This window comes from Ornithodoros turicata, chromosome 1 (genome assembly GCF_037126465.1).
Source record: "Ornithodoros turicata isolate Travis chromosome 1, ASM3712646v1, whole genome shotgun sequence".
Classification (NCBI taxonomy): Eukaryota; Metazoa; Arthropoda; class Arachnida; order Ixodida; family Argasidae; genus Ornithodoros; species Ornithodoros turicata.
The window spans coordinates 174,501,044-174,520,397 of record NC_088201.1 but is presented as its reverse complement, the minus strand read 5'-3'; the positions used below and the strand labels follow the sequence as shown (position 1 = coordinate 174,520,397).

Below are 19,354 nucleotides of genomic sequence, written 5' to 3'. Positions count from 1 at the left end.
CAAATGCTTCTGTTTTCAGAGTTGTAAGACCTTCCTTCAGAGTTTAAAATTCCCACTAGGTATGTGCCAATCAATCAGGGATTTGTGTTGATAATCAGGCCATGGCTAACTGGCATAATTGAGAGCATGTCGAGACTAGCTGAGGCGGCTGTGTTGCTTCACTTTTCCTAATGGAATTGTTGGACCAGGATTCTCTGGATTGTTCTACGGCTGTCGTCCCCGCTTATGATTTATAAGGGACAAACTTGTGTTGGCCAAAAAGCTGCTGAGAATAGTCGCCCTTTTGTATACAGCCCTTGTCCACTTTAGGTGCGACAATTTGCATAACCAACAACACCCGACTAGCACCCGAGTTTACCCTTCCGAATCTTGATGAGGGGGGGTCATTTAAACCGAAAAGTTCATTACGGTCGTAATCATATAGCAAACGAGAGAGCACTGCAGCAGGCTTACCTGTGGTTCTGGGGATTGAGTCGCCTAAAATGTTGATCATAGCGGCAGAATTGAGGCTAGAAGCTCTCTACGGAGGCAGATGTCCCTGAGTAATGGGTGTTGTGCAATGCACTGCACGGCGGCACCGTTGCACATTTCTACCACCCTGGCAACAGAATGGCGACACAGGCTCTCGTCGGGCTCCTGTGGATCGCGGACTCCACACAGAAACCTGCCAATTTCAACATTCTAAACTGCACATCCGACGGCAACCATGCAAAGAGATACGTCACCTAAAAATGTCATCCCGCGGGTTAGCCGCGGCCACATCTCGTGGATGGTCGGCAAGTTCCAGTGGCAGTGGGTCCGTAGAGTATGGGTCATCATCCAGCATTAACTCGTCGCCGCTATCACTAACATGTTCGTCAGAATCTCCCCCAGACAGAGAAACATCACGCTCGTTTTCCGACTCCATGTTCCATGTTTGCTCCCTTCGCTTCGCGATCGCCAAACAGGCGCGCGGCTCGCATTTGCCCAGAGCGCGCGCTGATTGGCCTTATCCGGGTGACGTTTCCTCCCACTTTTAGAGAGCGAGGGCGCAAGGATTCCCGTTTCTTTTTCATCGGATTGCGCGAAAAGTACGCCGCGGATCGAAATGGTATTTTCGGGCCCACTTCAGTGGTCGGCAAGGAATTAGAATTCGCATTAGTTTCGAAATTGACCTCGGAGAATGCGACTGTCCCTTTAAAAAGAGCTTAAAAAGCCATGAAAAAAAAAAACTTCCACTGAAAAGCATTTTGAAGCCGAATATGATACATTTGTTCAAACAAAAACAAATTAAATAATACTTATAATAGATCAGTTTCGAAAGAAAATATATCCATATAGATCTTAAACGGTATTTAACGTGTGGTTCATGGACTACAAGAAATACATAGATTCTCGAATCTGGATTATTTCCATAGAACTAAGCAACACTCGAAAGCAAAACCATATTACACTCCCACTTGTTACACTTAGACCATGCTACACTTGTAATGTAACAGTTCCTGTCTGAACTCTTTCAGACCAGAGCAATGTAAACAAACAAACAAGAAAACACCCGTCGGTCAATGAGGCTTTCGTCGGACTCCGGAGGCGCAAATTTGAAGAAAAAAAGAAACAAACAATTGTGGTTCATGGACTCGAACGATTCGGTTCGCCGTTTTGGGCACTGGGATTCCTATTCCCGGAGCTCGAATCCCTGCATAGGATTCGTGAATTCGTGGATTCGGTTTGTACATCTCTAGTAAAAAGCCTTGCGAATTGATGTAGTCAGTATAAGCTTTGACATTCCCAGGTTTTCCGATCATCAACCAGGAAGAACGCCAAAAATGCTTCGACTGCTAGCTTTCATCACCGCCTGCTGTTTTGTGGCACTAGACGAGGAAGACGACGAATGTACATACCCGTCGGAGCCTTTGGAGACCTAGAAAGTACGTCAGCGACGTATGTTGCACTCCCCGGGTTTTAGCGTAGACGGGTAGAAATCCAGCGAACCTGTACGGAAGTATGAAGGGAATTGCCACGGGCCCAGAGCCGCCACTATTTCGAAAAGAGACTGTTCTCCTTCTGGACACCGTCTTTATCATTGGCATATTATTTAAATGTTTAGGTATGTCCCGTTAAAGGTTCATGAGAATTGTGGGTCAAGTCGGTTGAGCTAGCCGGGAACTAGCCAACAAGGAACAATCAAAACTCGGAAAACCTAATCCCAGCAACGACACGGATACCGGACTCACTAACACAGCGCACGAAGAAGCCGATACACCATCCACTACCACAATTACAGCCCTCTGCACCAGCACCGACACCCAGTGAAAACGCTGACACTAGCACCGTTATAGATATAGAATGCTCATTATCTAGCGACGAACTAGAAGTCCTCTCTAAGCGCTTTACATTCTGCCCTACACTCAATTCTGTTAACGAATACGAAATCCATAATAAGATATCAGACTTTGCGAGACGACTACGCCTTAGAGAATCCTTCGCTGAGAGAAGAGAAGAAAATAACAACGACCTTCGACTATCACCAACTTGGACACCAAACCATATCCGAGATCCCAAACATCATCAAAACGCTAGCAGACTGAGATCGTATCATTATTCAGCCCGCAGATAAGGGTGGGAGTATCGTCGTCTGACCCACAGAAAAATACATTTCTGAGGCTCATAGGCAACTTAGCAATACGCAACACTACCTCAAACTGGACCACGACCCAATAAGGGGGTACACTGGGCTTATAGCCCATAGCATGCAGCACCTCCACCAATGAAAGTTCATCACACGTGATGATCTCCAGTACCTTACACCGTTAAACACCGGTGCCGGTCGTTTCTATTTACTTCAGAATAATTAGAGATTTAAACAACATGCGTACATTTGGTAGGAATAGATTACTCGCCACACTAGATGTGACATCACTCTGTTCTTACCTCCCACACAACGACGAAATCAGAGCCCTCTGCAGTACCTTTCTATAACAAACACCAGAAAGGACATCTAAACCATCCTCGCTCTAATGGACTTGGTCCTTAAACTGAACTACTTCGAGTTCAATGGCGAATATTACCTGCAAGTACATGGCACAAGTATGGGCACACTTGTTGCTTCAACGTACACAAATATATTCGTGGGGTCCCCAGAAAAGCGAAGTTGTTAGCGCCCTAGCATTCAAAACCGCTATGTACCTTCGATACATCGATGATATACCTATAATATGGGAACACGGGGAACACGACGTTCAAAAGTTTGTAGATCTACTAAACACTGCGCACAGCATACAAAGTTCACATCATAACACTCAACTCACTCAATCAACTTTCTCGACACCACAATATCGCAATACAATGTCAATCTCACTACAACCTTTGCAAAAAGTCAACTGACAAAACACAATACCTTCACTTTAACAGTCCCCACCTGCGCCACCATAAAGGTTGGAATTACCAATGAGCAGAGTGTAAGACTGTGCATAGTTTGTTCAAATGACACCGATTATGCTAAGAAGCTCGACGAACTCTGCAATGTACTTGCACACAGATACCACCCCGACTCACTTGTAACCAAATCCCGTCGCAAGGCACTCACACTGGATCGAAACGAGGTTCTGGAACACAGTCTAGGACTACTCTAGGAGTCCAAATAAGCTGGATCACGAAATGTTCCGACGCACTCCTAAACATAAAAGCCATTCTACGGAAACACAACCCCCTCCTCCAAATCTATGACCGACTTAGGAGTACATTCACTCACCCAATACAGGTAACGTACAAACGCGCAAAAGCCGAGCAGACTCGTTGGGGCTACGCCAAAATCAGCAGAACGAACACCTAGTAACACGCCCCTGTAACCTCACGCGCTGCAAAACATGCAAGCACGTTCAACATTCTAACTCCATCAAAAGTACTGCGACCAATTACACCCACTCTGTTAATCACGCATTTAAATGCACAAGCAATATCCATTATCATATACTACATTGAACGCGCCGAATGCTGTATGCAACAACAAATGAAAAACCGCCTTACCGGCCATAGAACCAACACCTCCAACACACTCCCCAAAGCAGTCGCCGCGCACTTTAACGTTCGAGGTCACAATTTTGACAATGTTAAACTATATATTATATTCTAGAAACCGGGTTCAGATCCACACGTGACAGACGTGACAGGGAGTCTTATCTCATATACAAGTTCAACGCCATTCACCCGTTCCGTATTAACAAATCACAAGGCACCCTGGAAACACTTCACAAATAAAACACGCCCAGACCTTTTTCTTCCTACGTTTTCATCGTCTGCCGACACTTTTATGTTCTGCATGGCCACCGCATTTTACTTTCTTTATTGCATGGCACAACTGTGTATTACAAATATATATGTTAAAAACAAACAAAAACACTTTACTTTCTCTTAAAATTTCGTCACGTAACCACTAACCTCCTTACCTTTCGGAATGCTCGCCCATTCCTGTCTATTTTCCTGCTTCGTCCGCTTATTCGTGAACCTCGCATTTCTGTAACCGGTCTGGAGCAAAGATGACTTCATTCACGTAATCCTCTCCATAGTCTAACAAAGAGGCCATTCACTTCGGCCGTAAAAGCTTGTACAGACCCTTTGCTCCTCCCACCTATTGGCCCACAATTCGCATGAACCTATAGCACGTCATACCTAACCCTATAAATACCGTGCAAAGATGAGGACGGTGCCCAGAGGAAGAACAGTCTCTGTTCGAAATATCGAAATATCGAAATTCCCCTGAGATTTTGGTGCTTTTTCAATAAAAGCAATTGGTTACAATTTGCACTATTCAGTTTCTTTCAGGCTTCAGTTATTTTCATGTTGTTTGTGCCTTTGTCCAACCCGATATGCTTCAAATAACTGACTACAACTCCTCCTACCTAATTTAGAGTATTGGTACAGCCGGCGAATCTAGAATATATTATCTGTCGGTCTCGACGCTCCAGAATGATACGGAACCCTGTCTGAATGTAGCACCACCTAAATCAACTCCTGGCGATGGAAAGCCTGCAGAGTATAAGTGAGGGCATTTGACCCGCTATAACCACACCATTGCCCGCCGGTACATGATTGGATTACCTTGGTGAGTACGGAAGCCGTACAGGTTACTTTCACTCGGTTAGTGGTACAAACTAAATATATCCCATAGTGTAGCTAATGTGCTAGAAGTAGATGTGCAGAAGTAGCTAATGTGGAGCAGCTTAAAGTTAGGTGTCTTTTAGGAGCACCATTTAAGGGGACTTTCCCAGCAACACCTATAATTAAAAGTGCGTCTCCTATCCTTCCTATCCTACTGGAAATGGAACGTCGAAGTTACCTAGATAACCACGCCATTTCTTTTTACACTATGTAAATAACACAGCTAATCCGTCGAGACAACCATTTCTCAATATTTGCTTTGCTCTGTCGTATACTCTAGCATTACCCAGAATTATTTACGACAGCCACAGCAAACGGCCATTATATTTGGTCTCGCTATTTCCACGAGGAAGTCCACTAGCAACAATAACGACCTTCTTTTGATTATGATATTTGGTTACTTAATCCAGTAGGTCATCTTCCGCCCTCTGAAAACCGCTCTTAGAGCTCGGAATAATAGTGTGCTACCTTTTCGACGCCTGTCTACTGTATGGCCAGATAACTTTTATATGAGAGTGAAACGTAAATACGTGTACTTTCTCATATTGCTGCACAAAGCTTTGAGTAGGATGCACATAATTCACATCTTACATCGAATATAGCGAAAGTCACTTGAGCACTGCTCGTCGCCAAAGGGTCACTCAAATTCAATCTAGGCATCCCTAAAAGCCACAAAGCGGTGGCCTTTGTACCCAAGCATGTACCCAGCCTTCTTATCAGGAGCGCTTTAGACATTGCAGTGCTGATTACAATGTGACGTAATGAGGGCTACCAAGAGCTTCAAGAACAGCTTGACAAATGCGTGCGCATATTCTTCATTGATGTCATGTAATGGCCACAAAAGATGTCAGGCAAATGCAGCAGTGCAACGCATTGGCACGGGACGCTCTTTTTAAGATCACGAGTGACTTTTACGTTTTGTGTAATAATCGATGGTATTATTTCTGTACCATATTTAAAAGACTTAAAGGTGTTGAAAAACCACATGAATAGAACGTTGTGTGTGGCAGCGTCAGTGCTCCTCACTCCACGCACTTCGTAAGCAATGCCCTACCTGCGATATCATATTATTTTTACCTCACATTTTCGAGGCCCACCCCAACCGTGGCGCAAAGCGGTGCCGGGCAGCTCAATGAAGTTGGCAGGAGGTGACGCTTTGACCAGTTGCTCTATGCCTCTACATCATATAGCGCTTCGGCTCATTTCACTTCGCTGCGCCGCGTCCCAGCGCCCCCCCCTCCCCCCGTGCTTGTTTACAGGCGTCGTCATGAGGACGGGAGCATGTTACTTCCGTTGCGTGTTCGGTACTACGTCATAGCGAGATCGGGCGAGGACGAGGCGAGCCAAGAGTGACAGGATATCCTCATATTCAAAGTGTCATAACTCCGCAGGAGCGCATGTAAAGGGGTTTCGGCGGAGATATTTGACTCCCATTATTTTATGTGATATTCTACAGACTACAGGATACAGACAACGAGCTGTCTGTGCCCTGTCGTCATTTTCCCTCGTCCGCTTGCCATGGTCTTTCTCGACATCGACTACATTGACCACGTTATCAGTCACCATCACTACACGGTATCTAAATTTTCAGACGCAGTGTGTATCCACCCCTCAGCGTTGGTGTGTACGGGGATCAAAGAAGTTACTGCGTTTTCATCCCACATCGTGCAGTCTTTCATTTAGTTCAGTTTGTCATACGTTCCGAAACGCTCATTGCGGTCACGACCATAGAGTAAACACGAGGACCAAATGACATTGAAACGGAAAAAGAGGACTGTAATTGAGAAAAGACGAAGAATAATTGAACTAGGATGCCTGAATACCCCCTATGTGTGCCGAGTGAGCTAGTATCCAGGCACCCTAAATTTGACTACTGGCGTGCGCCGTTGATTCTCTCTGTAGCTCTGTTTTGATTTGGGTTTGGCTACTAAATGTTTAGATGTGGGGCATTTCGGTTGGTTCTTTCTATGTCCGATCACCTATTATTATATTTCATATTTAGTGGCATAATAACTATGTACACATCACAAACAAGTGCAAGACCGCTGGGATGAACCCGTAAAGCGAAAAAATAGTCTGTAACATAGAGTACCACCCGAGGATAAGAGATACAAGTATCCATTTAGTCTGTTGCTAATGGGTAAGCAACGAGGGACAGACAACCGTTGACCATGACAGCCAAAGCAGACTAGTCAGTGGCTTGCGCCACACCGTTTATTCTGGCCGTGGTGCCTCTACAAGGATCCTCGCTCTAGCGAACCGCCGGCGGCAGACAGTGATGCACAGTGAGGGTAGGGGCCCAGGAGTCGCGTTTGAGGGGCGCCCAGGGGTATGGAACAGCCCCATCAGGGGTCGGAGAGGGCGGTAGACCAGATGAAGCGTTGCCCACAGACAGTTTTGCGGGTCGGTCAAGCGAATGCTCCTGGGAGGTAGAAACGGGCCATGAGGTGTCGAAGAAGGCCGGTTTTCAACGCTCCATCAAGACGTTGTCGGTGGGACCGCTGATGTCGAGGGTAAAGTGACGGCCTGCGTCGTGGAGAACTCGGAATGGACCGGTGAAGGGGGGCTGGACTGGTTTTCGCACGGCGTCACAGCGGATGAAGACGTGCGTACAGGTGGTCAGATCAGTGTGTTCGTATATGCTGGCGGAGTGTTGGTGGCGTGAGAGGCATGGCCTTAACGAACCCATGACTTGACAAAGCCGAGAGACATAGTCCGAGGCGCTACTCGGAGGGTCGACAGGAGACGGGCACAGTAGCTCTCCAGGAAGGCGCAGTGTTGTGCCGTACACGAGCTCGGCCACGGAACGTCTGATATCTGGCTTGAAGGCGGCGCGTAAGCTCAGGAGGGCAAGCGGGATAACCTCTGGCCATGAGATGCGGAGTGAGGCGCTGAGCGCAACTTTCAGTTGTGGATGTAGACGTTCGACCCGGTCGTTCAACGCAGGATGATATGCCCCAGTCCGGATTCGTTTGGTGCCGAGAGAGTTGGTGAGTGCTGCAAAAATGCTGACTCCAACTGGCGACCACGATCGGTTGTGTCGACGGACGGCGTCCCAAAACGAGATGTCGACGTAGTGACGAGGGCCGCAGCTTCTGTGGAGGTGGTCGCGTCAGGAACGGAAACGACTTCGGGCCAGCGGGTAAACCGGTCAGGCGGCAAGGGCTTCCGAAGACCATGATAGACTAGAGGAACCGTGGCTTACACCGGACAGCAAAGCTCAAAAGGAAGGAGTGTCAGCGATAGAAGTTCACCAAACAGAGAAATTTCCCGAGCTGGGTCGGTGATGACGGTTGCGGAAAATCGCGAATCGTGGCGATCTTGGATGGCATGGGACGGATGCCATGCTGGTTGAGGTGATGGTCGAGAAAGTCGAGCTCCTTAAGGCCGAATTCACTTTTGGCCACGTTAATGGCAATGCCATGGTCTTGCAGCCTTGTGAAGAGAGCCCGCAGGTGTTGAGCGTGCGTTGCAGGGTCGGGGTTTGCGACGAGAATATCGTCGATATCGGCGTAGACGAAAGGAAGTCCCCCAAAACTGAGTGGATAAATCCTTGGAACATCTGTGCAGAATGTAAGCCTTACGTATGTAAGTCCTACAGAGCATCGATGGCTGGGATGGAGGGAGGGTCTTGACGAGGTACGCGATCTGGAGTAACATCCACAGTGGTATGGACGGCGTCCAAAGTCAAGGATATAGGTGCCGCAACCTCCATTACGGCATCGGCAAGACCAGCTAGCTCTTCCGTGAAGAGGTGTGAAGCAGTGGCCAAAACCATTTGTACATGCCGGGGAGGTCGTTGTAGAAAGAGTTCCCGGAGGAAACTGTCGCGGGAAGACGCAGAAGTGTCGCCAAGAAGCTGCTTCATGCGGCGTAACAGCTGTTTAGGGCGCCGGTGTCAGAGTTCCTCGGCTGAGAGAAGTAGTTGAAGCCAACAGCGGTCGGACCGGGTCGTACGCTGAGTGGAGCGGACTTCAGCTTGTCATAAGATAGATCAGATGGTGGGTTAGCGATAACGTCTGATACTTCTTCAGCAGCAGATGGAGATAGTGCCAATATGACGTGGTAGAATTTGTTCTGCTGAGAGGTAATGCCGGAAAGATGGAATTGAACCCCGGCTTGGATAAACCAGGTGTCAGGGTTCCTGTCCCACAACGGCGGTAACTTGATCGCAATGGCCAAGACGGCTGCAGAAGGTCGGTCAGAGGGAGTCGGGTTGTCGCCCATAGACATGGTGTAATTGGAACGTCCGGATCACCAGAACGTGGCTAACGGGTAAGCAACAAGAGACAGACAACCGTTGACCGTGGCAGCCAAAGCCGACTTATCAGTGGCTTGCGCCACACCGTTAATTCTCCGCACGCAGGGCGTTGATGGTGTCGACAATGGTGCATCTACAAGTCCGAATACATCGGATATCGAGAGGCTTAATCAGGCAGGGAGGCAAATACTCAATATTCGGAGAGTACCCCTGTACGTTTCTCTATCTGATTCCCTGAGAAGCACTAATGGCCGGAGGCGTCAAGCTACGTTTTGTGATAATTCGCGTACAGTCGAATAATAACCCGGCCGACCACGGCTGCACCTTGGTTGAACGACAAAAGTTGCTCACAGATGCCGTCTTCCGCGAGGGACGTTAAATGTGGTGTGCCGTTTGTCGAAATTTCAGCTCACGTTAAAGAACCTCCAGGTGGGCAAAATTAATCCACATACCCGACCACTGTGGCGTCGCTCATGACCACAGCTGTCTCAACGACGTAAAGCCCGGAATTATTGCTATTATTATTACATTCAAATAGTTTTAGTACTTCGGAAAATGTTAACGAAAAGAGTTCCGATAACTTGATAAGCCAATGAAAGAACTGATGTTCTGAGGCTGGAACAACATAGAAGGGACAAATACATACAAAGCCTCAATTTGCCTAAGAAATTAACGATGAAAGATGAAAGTCACTGAAAAGGTTAGCCAGCTGCAGGAGTCGAACCCACATCTTCTGGATTGCCGGTCCTGGGCTCTGCCAATTGAGCTAAGCTAACACGCCTTCTCAGCGACTGCCCGGGTGCGTCATCTGAAGGGACAAACCAGACACTCTCTCTCACTCATCCTCCTTTCACTCTTACATTTTTGCTCAGTCATACACGCATTCATACGACGGGATCGACGCAGGCGGCAACTGTTGAACATGAATTAACTTATGTTCTGAGGCTGGGACAACATAGAAGGGACAATCCAGAAAATGTGGGTTCGACTCCTGCAGCTGGCTAACCTCTTCAGTGACTTTCATCTTTCATTGATCAGCCAATCACTCTCTTTCTTTGGTGCGAGTGACATGACATTGCTAAGCGTGGATTTAATAACTTCTTTTGTTGCATCGTTTCCTAGAATTTTTCCGATGTATTAAAGCCCACAAATAACTGCACGCATACAGCGTGCTATGCACGACGGAACAGTTGTTGTTTGGTTAACTATTGATTTGAAAGTGTTCGTGATATAACAGTCTTGTCTCAACATTATACTTCAGATACTGAAACCAGCGAACGTTAAACTGGGTTTGAAAGCATGCCATAACGTCAACTTGACGTCAAGGTTGATACACGTCAACTTCAACTATATGAGCGTGAGCATTCTGAACATGGCAGGAGTTTTCTTGCGATAGCATATATTTTTATTAGGGAAAAAAAACATGCTTAAGTGCCTCTCTGTTTCATTTTCTATTCCTTTTTGAGTCTGCACTGCTACAGCCGTAATGGCGCTGCAAGCAACTAACGCAAGACAGCGGTTTTACGTTACGGAAACGCTACTCTCTAAGCACTGTGGGGACTCACCCGTTGCGTCCGATATAGCGTATACGTTTTGCATTTGTATTTCTAACAAAGGCTATCTTAAAGCTCCCTATTATCACGCGACATCACAGGTAAAATTAGAAGCTACGCGATTTATTGAATACTACTTTTATGAATATTAGTTTACATCATTTATATTACGACAACTTTCATACTTTTAAGCAGTCGATCGGCCAACTATGGAGCCCTTGGCAAGGATCCGCACAGCGTACATGATAGGCACAACGATGATGTAGCACACCATGACTGACGCCGAACAAAGTGTTTCACTTGGTTAGAAGACCGAGAACCCTTTCTCTTTCGATCGGCCAACGCGTCTCGGGTCTCTGCAAGTCGTTCCGTGCTGTGCGAGTGGGTTGATTGGTGTAAGGGTGTAGGTGGTACATATCAGTACTCAAAGCAAGATACAATGAAGAAGATAGACGCCACTATGTCTCCAGGGCACAATATTCGGCACATGACTCGAAGAGCACAACATTCCTGCGCTTAAGCGTATCACGCCGGCTTTTGGTCCCTATATAAGTAGCACACGGCCCGTGTCATTTATTATTTAAAAAAAAAACGCTTCAAATGCGCGTTTCCGTCGTTGCAAGTGTCAGATTCTGCGTATTCAGATTTAGGGTTGTCTATTCAGATACAGAGTGAAAGATAAAAAGCGAAACACAACAGAAGATGTTCGGAACTATGTGACCGGTTGTATGCAGAGAGTCGAACCGAGACGTTTAACGGTCCGGTTCGGGTTTAGGTTCGGCGATAAAGGTTCGGATCCGGTTCAGGTCCAGAAGGCAATTATAATGGTTCAAACCGGTTCTTTCCAAACGGTTCGGTTCCCGAACCGGTTCAGGAACGACGGGTGCGAATGAAGCACAACAGGCAGGTTAAAAGAAGCTTCCGTGTGTGTTACAGCCCAAGCAGCACAATGTACTGAAAGTCGAGTGCAATAGGGGTGGACGGTATGTGTCTTATCAATGTTCTTTAGTTTCATCAGTCTGTTCAAGGCCTTCCACCTACCCCTCCACCCCTATTGCACTCGACTTTCAGTACATTTTGCTGCTTGGGAGTGTTTGAAGCGGGCAGGAAGGCGTTAGTGGTCGTTCAGGATTTTGAAAGAGTTTGTGCGACATGAAAGTGTTACATCATCGAGAGCCAGCAGATGAACCATCCAAAGGTTTATTCCAAACCAGAGAGCCCGAAGAAAACCATCCGCTTCCAACGGAAGCTTACAGCAAGAATGCGAACACAAGAGGACGCGCAGCGCGTGAACAGTTCCGCAACTTTGTCGTCGTCACTATATTACACTTTTCCCCCCCTTAGTCTGAAACTGAATGTCCGAAACGCACAGGTTTCTTGAGTGGTCTACCACGAGATGACGTAGGCCCCGATATGATGTCCCTAGGTGCTGCCGGTAGTGGAGCGTCGTCGTGAGGCGGGTGCTCCGCCGCTGTGGAAAGCCATTGAGGAATATGTCTCGAACGAGCTTGGGAAGTGACGGGGACCACGTCTGTGGGGCAAGGCGAGTCGTTTGGCGGCACCGGTAGCCTTGCAGGTGGCGAATTTATGTCACCAGTGGGGAACCGGAAGCTTGACGTGAGACCTGGTGTGCTGTCAACCGGCGAAGAGGACCTGCGCATGTGATCCACATGCCGACGAAGCAGTCGTCCATCCTGTGTGAGGCCCTCGTAGGAACGTTTGCCGACCTTCCTGCAGACCTTCACTTGACACCACTTTCCATTATTGGTGAAAGTCCTGAACCACGCGGTCTCGCCGACCTTGAAGTGGTCGTCAAGCTGGGCTTGGGTGTCGGGGGACGAGTCCTCGTAATGCGGGTGAATTCCGTCCAGGGCAGTCCTCAATTCCCTTCCAAACATTTGTTTGGCTGGCGTCTCCTTGGTTACCGCATGCGCTGTGGTGTGCTGGTTCAGGAGGAATCTCGACAGACGACACTGAATACTTCCTTGAGTGTGTTTGTTCAGGGCCCGCTTTAGCTCCTGAACCATCCTCTCCGCCTGGCCGTTTGTAGCGGGATGATATGGGGCGCTGGTTACGTGGCGGATACCATTGCGGCTGAAGAACGACTTCATCTCGCTGGAAACGAAGGCGGTACCATTATCGCTGACCACGAGTTGCGGAAGTCCGAAAGTGGCAAAGATGGCGCGTAGCGCGTCGATGAGGGTGGAGCTTGTTGCGGTGGACACGGGTCGCACCTCGAGCCACTTCGTGACGGCGTCAACTACAACAAGGTAGGATTGGCCGTGAATCGGTCCAGCGAGATCCATGTGGAGGACAGACCAAGCGACGCCAGGACGAGACCACGGTGGTGGTTGTTGTCTGGGCAGAGACTTGGCATAGCGCTGACTCGTGTGGCAGCTGCTTACGGCGTTCTCGATGGCGGTGTCGAGTTGTGGCCACCAGAAATAACTTCTTGCAGCGTGCTTCATGGCTGTCATTCCTCTGTGGTCAGCGTGGAGCAGGTTGAGAGCTTGCGACTGTAGCGCTGGGGGAATAACCACTCGCGAACCCCAAAGTAAGCAACCTTTTTGGGTAGAAAGTTTGTTCCTTCTTACGTTGAAGGGCAGAAAATCTTTCCCGGTCCAATCTGAGACGTAACCCGACTGTACACCTTGATACACTCTTGAGAGGGTTGTATCCTGTGCAGTTGACTGCGCAATAGCCGAAGGCGTGGGAGGGGGAATGGAAACTGCCTCGATCATGAGCACATCTCCAGGTCCCGCTGGTTCATCCTCTTCTACAGGTAGAGGCAGTCGCTGAGGGCGTCGGCGTTTTGATGGAGTTTTCCCGGCCTGTAATGTAGTTTATAGCTGTACGCCCCGAGCAACAGGCACCATCTTGTCATACGTGAAGATGAAACTGCAGGAATCGGGCGGTCCGCGCCCATGATGCCCAGTAGGGGTTTGTGGTCGCTGTAGATGATTACTTCTCTCCCTGCGATATACTGGTGGAAGTGTGTCACTCCAAACACGATGGCTAAGCCCTCTTTATCCAACTGTGCATAGTTGCGCTCAGCTTTCCCCAGTGTGCGCGAAGCGAATGCAATTGGAGCTTCGTTTCCTTGATCGTCAGGCTGTGCCAGGACTGCGCCGAGTCCGTACGGCGAGGCGTCAGAGGACAGGAACAGGGGTTTCTTCTCGTCATAGTGCTGAAGGACCGGAGCGGACAGCAACCTTCCTTTCAGCTCGTCGAATGCCCTCTGATGTTTTTCTTCCCAACGCCAAGGGGCTTCCGCATCCAAAAGCCTATGCAGACTCTCTGCAATCGTAGCTCGGTCTTTGGTGAATTTACAGTAGAATGCCAGCATGCCCAGGAAGGAATGCAGCTGCGCTTTGTTTGTGGGTGGTGGAGAATCGGTGATAGCCTGTATTTTGCTGTGAGAAGGTTGAACTCCTTCTGCGTTGACGATGTGTCCCAAAAACTCAAGCTCTTGCACGTCAAAGATGCATTTCCCCCGTTTTGCTTTTAGCCCAGCTTGCCTGAGCCTCTGTAGTACGGCTGTGAGACGTCCGCCGTGTTCTTCCATGGTTGCGGCGGAAATCAAAATATCATCAAGATAGACGACCACGCCGTCAAGCCCCATGAGGAGTTGATCCATGAATTGCTGAAAAACCAGCGGGGAGACGGAAACTCCGAACGGTAGACGTTTCACCTTGAACAATCCCTTGAGTGTAGTGATTGTAATAGCGAATTCCACTGGTCGTTCTAGTGCAGAAAAACCTGCACTGGCCAGCGCGCGCGTGTTCCACTGGTCGTTTCAATGCAAAGCGCGTCGCATTCCGCTGGTCGTTACGGGGCGACTACACCGGGCGAGTACAACACCAGTGCAACTCTGCCTGCACGGAGAAAATCGGCGGTGGAGACCGGAACACGGGAGTGCGCCCGCTTCCGGACGGTCCCTGAATGAACATGGCGGACGAAATGGAAGTGGTTTTCGGTCTCGTTGAGGATTCCGAAAGCAGTGACAGCAGCAGAGATAGCAGTAGTAGCGAAGGAGGATCGGCGTATTTGAACGCCTTCGAAACTTTCTTTTCCCTTCCTCTGATGCGACCGAAGATTGGAAACTTCATCGACGACACCGTGCATCGGTACTCGGACAATGGGGTACGTTCCCGAGTTCTAACAGCCTCCGACGCAGACATGTATAGTACCTATCTTCTGATCTTTCCGTTGCAGTTCAGGAGAAACTTTCGGCTGAGCCGAGATGTGTGCGACACACTGGTGCGCGGGTTTGCGGCATCCCCCTACAACCCTGCAGGCAATCGAGGCGGATCACCGCCGAAGTCACCAGAGGAACATGTCCTCGCATTTCTCTGGTACAGTACTCTTCCGATTCGTTGATCGGTCCTTTCAGCACATATGCAGACTATAATCCAGCATGGATATTGAATTTTGATAATCACGCGAACTTGGGGAACAATACCAACATATGAGATGCTTTCTGTAGTGCTGTTGGCCTTTTTATTTCAGCTTTTGTGTGTACTCACTCGTTTCATTTAACAGAAACATACTTTAGCTCATTAACCTGCTTGTCAGCCACACAAGTTGTGTTCGAAAATGCACAGGTATGCTGGTAACAAATGCTGCATCAGAGACGTCGCTGGACATTTCAACGTGGGTGAGACTACTATGCATCGGATAATTGGGAGGGTTGTCTCTTTCCTGCTTGACAAAGCCGGACACGTCATAAAGTTCCCCAGCGACCTAGATGCAGTTGCAAGAGATTTTCAGGAGGTTAGAAGTCAGATTTTCATTTGTTTGCGTTGTTCAATGTATTAATTCATACGTACCTGATTCAATGAAGGCAACATTTCCTTGAGTTAGAGGAACGAAGAAAAATACAGAGAACAGACATTACATACGATACTACACTATACATATGCATATGTAGTGTCTCTTTTCTATATTTCTCTTATTGTTCTTCAAACTCAAGGAAATGTTGCCTTCATTGAATGCCCACCAGCTCGCTTGCACACTCCTCATCTGTTCCTTCACTGATCTGATTGTTTTAAAGGTTCACAAAGGGGTTAAAATAGGTCATCCCACATTATCCATGATAAATGTAAAAGATCCAATGTGAACCCGCATTGAAAGTTTCACAGCGATGAGGGTAATAGAAGCGGAGAAAGTGGGCACCGTGAATACTGAAACCCGTGCGGCTTTGATATCACGGTGTGTGGTACAACGAGGCCATAATGTAATGAACCGTATCTATGAAGGTGTCCCAACCCCTTTAAGTTCACTGTTTTTGCTTCACTTTATAGAAAGTTGTTTATTTTGAGATGTTCTATTCTAATCGTTAACATGAGGCACCCTTTTCACAGATTTCAGGAATCCCAGGTACCATCGGATGCATTGATGGGACCTATATCCAGATTCGGTGCCCAGCACACAAGATAAAGTCCACTTATGTAAATAGACACGATATTCCTTCTCTGACCATGCAGGGAGTGTGCGATGACAAGCGCCGCTTCCTCGATGTCACAACGGGTTTCCCGGGGAAGGTACATGATGCACGGGTTTTCAGAACCTCATCAATCGCAGAAAAGCTGCCGTACATATGTTGTGTCAACAAGTATCACATTCTTGGTGATGCAGCATATCCCTTGAGGGAGTACGTGCTTACTCTCTTCAGGGACTACGGTACATTGACAGAGGAGCAGAAGCAGTTTAATTTTAACTTCTGCAGGACGCGTGTACGCATTGAGAATGCATTTGGTATTTTAAAGCAGCGATTTCGGCAGTTGCAGCTTCTTGAATTCATCACGGTGGACCAGTCGTCAAAGTTTATACTTGCATGTTGTGTACTTCACAATCTCTGCATAAACTCTGGTGACTGTTCCATTGATGACGTTGAATGCGCTCCAGAAGTTCAAACAAATGAAGTAGTGTAAGCTGCAGATGTGCGGGAGTGTGCTCTTAGGAAGCTTGGAGAACTTAAGCGCCTCAGAGTCATGAGGTCTATGAACCTTTAAATGTAAAACTGTTGGGGTAGGGTTTGTGACAACATTCAAGAGTTGAAATGTAAATGATGGTAAGGAAACTATACTATATATCATCTGTTATGTACTGCATGGCCACTGCTTTCTGCTCTCTTTATTGCATGCCACAACTTTGTATTACAAATGTATATTAAAAAAAAATCCTTTGCTCGTTCTGGAATTTTCCCCACGTAACCACTAACCTACTTATCTTTCGCTATGCTTACCAATTCTTGCCTGTTGTCCCGTTTCGTCCACGTGTTCGTGAACCTTCCATTTTTCTGTAACCGGTCTGTAGCCTAGATAACTATGTTCACATAATCCCCTCCGCACTCTAACAAAGCAGCCATTCACTCCGGCCGTAGAAGCCCGTACGGACCCTTTCTTCCCTCCGGGCTGTTGACCCACAATTCGCATGAACCTGTGTCGGCCACCTACCGTAAAAGAAGACGGACAGCATGCCCTTTTCACGCACACGATCTCGATCGTCATTCTCGCACGCTCATTCCAGGAATAAACTGTCGCCCCATCGGACCTCTGTCCCAGTGTGGTTGCTCCTTACTAGCTCCCACATATTTGGTGACCCGAACGTTTCGCTCCTTCCTGCAACCAAGATTAAGCCATGGACCAACACCAAGGCGATCACAATCCGGCCACTGGTTCTGCCCAGGTCAACTTTACCGACATCAAACTGCCAAGCTTTTGGCACAACGACCCAGCCCTCTGGTTTGTCTGGTTTCAATAAATAATTTTGCACCTTGCAAAAAAAAAAAGTTGTGTCTGTGTGAGGAGGTATGTTATGGAGGCCAGGCATGTGGCTTGAGCATTCACTTTATTTTATTGTTAAGGGCATCAAGACTATATGAATTTTCTCTAGAATTTCAATGTTCTTGCGATGCCTCTCTCCCCTTTCTTGTTGTCTTTCTGCTCGTTCCGCTCGCCTCCTGTCTTCACGTTCCATTCTTCTTTGTTCCTTTTTTTCTTCTAGTTATTCCATTTTCTCAAAAAACAGCTTTATGTCACGCATGCGTGCAGTGCTTGGCCGTTGTCTGCGCTTTGGGCGTGGTTCCCTGCCATCTCTGTCACTCTCCAGCTGTCCACTGCAAAACACAACAACAACTTTATTTTGAGATGGAGAGTGGGGTTGTTCATCGCCAGAGGCAATACTCTACCCCATTGGTGGTGATGTGGGGAATGAGGCACTGCAAAAGGCACATATAGGCAATATATCTTGAGGACACCTATTCTAGCTGCCTGCCGGTAGATTCTGGAAAATATACTAACCCCTCCTCATTTGAAGGTGCTAATTCCTGTTCTTGAGGGGGATGAGGAATGGCAATCCCAGCCTGAGTGGTGCTGGCTTGTACGGTAGTGACAGTAGGCGAGGGGACCCCTTGTGCAGTGTGAGTGGTCGATACCCCTCTGTATGTCACCCCATGGGCGACCCGCAAAATTTCAGGATCAATACTGTCGTCTTTGCGGAGGATTGCCTGGAGCTCCTCTTGGTATGGAACAGGGAGCGGCGAAGCTCCTGATTGACTGTTGTTTTTGATGGCATGCCTCTTGCGTCTTAATATTGTTTTGTACTCTATTCTCACACTGTATGTGTGTTTTTTCGGTGCCCAATATACTTAAAATGTCCTGAGATATCTTCTGAAACATTGATTTCCTATTTTTGAAGCGTTTTAGAGGGCCAATTTTTTCGAGGTACAAGCCATACTTGTCAAGCAGGAGCTTCGTTTCTCCGTCTGTCCATTCTGCAACTAAATAAAACAAAAAATTGTGCTGGCAAATAAGATCGAATCATGCGAATTTCTGTCATTGTGTCTGTCGTCAAATAAAATGAATAATATAAAAATCGTACACATTAGCAAATTACTGGTGATGTCGTGTAGCTTGTGTGTTCACATTTAATTCACTGATACATTTGTTGTTTACGACCACGCAAGAAGTCTATGGCGTTCGTGACATGTGGAGGCATACCTGCAGTGGATCTGGGGGTTAGTTGAGCTCCAGATGGGCCGGCCTGCTGACTGGCTCCGGTACTAATGCTGCTTGCCCCTAAAGGATTTTCATTAGGTGCAGTTAGAACCGCTCTACACGTCTTTCAAAAAGAACTTTCATGGTCAGCTCTGATGTCTGTGATGTGCTTGCTTCCCTGTGTACCACAACTGGTGTATGAAGGTCTATGCCCACAAGCGCCGACTACGGGGGGGGGGGGGTATTTGCACCTCCGGAACTTCCCAGGGTGGGCTAGGCCCCGTCCGAAACTCTCCCCAGAGACAGGGCGCAAAACTTATAAAACGAAGACGAATACAGATAACGCTACATAACGCTACAGATATCGCTACATAACATACGCTACATAACGCTACAGATATCGA

At 47.7% G+C, this 19,354-nt stretch overlaps 2 protein-coding genes across 4 annotated transcripts; one reads left to right on the top strand and one right to left on the bottom strand.

Annotated features, from left to right (window-relative positions):
- Positions 1 to 12,290: 12,290 nt before the first annotated feature.
- Positions 12,291 to 13,691, bottom strand: LOC135390554 (uncharacterized protein K02A2.6-like). The gene has a single exon (XM_064620262.1). It carries the CDS (start codon positions 13,689 to 13,691, stop codon positions 12,291 to 12,293), a length of 1,401 nt encoding a protein of 466 aa, XP_064476332.1.
- Positions 13,692 to 14,905: 1,214 nt separating this feature from the next.
- LOC135373148 (uncharacterized) lies at positions 14,906 to 17,737 on the top strand. 3 transcript variants are annotated; one of them, XM_064606409.1, is made up of 5 exons: positions 14,906 to 15,093; positions 15,166 to 15,305; positions 15,555 to 15,723; positions 16,314 to 16,400; positions 17,482 to 17,737. In XM_064606409.1, exons 1-5 carry the CDS (start codon positions 14,911 to 14,913, stop codon positions 17,485 to 17,487), a joined length of 585 nt encoding a protein of 194 aa, XP_064462479.1. In that variant the 5' UTR covers positions 14,906 to 14,910; the 3' UTR covers positions 17,488 to 17,737. The 3 variants fall into 3 exon arrangements, with proteins under 3 accessions (XP_064462479.1, XP_064462476.1, XP_064462482.1); XM_064606406.1 differs by lacking the exon at positions 17,482 to 17,737 and having other exon boundaries at positions 16,314 to 17,448; XM_064606412.1 differs by lacking the exons at positions 15,555 to 15,723; positions 16,314 to 16,400.
- The last annotated feature ends 1,617 nt before the right edge of the window (positions 17,738 to 19,354 follow it).

Excerpts from the sequence above, each read along its gene's own strand:
- LOC135390554 (XM_064620262.1), bottom strand. The coding sequence starts at position 13,691 with ATGATCGAGGCAGTTTCCATTCCCCCTCCCACGCCTTCGGCTATTGCG.
- LOC135373148 (XM_064606406.1), top strand. The coding sequence starts at position 14,911 with ATGGAAGTGGTTTTCGGTCTCGTTGAGGATTCCGAAAGCAGTGACAGC. Across the intron at positions 15,094-15,165 it reads ATCGGTACTCGGACAATGGG|TTCAGGAGAAACTTTCGGCT; the intron begins GTACGTTCCCGA and ends TTTCCGTTGCAG. Across the intron at positions 15,724-16,313 it reads TTGCAAGAGATTTTCAGGAG|ATTTCAGGAATCCCAGGTAC; the intron begins GTTAGAAGTCAG and ends CCCTTTTCACAG.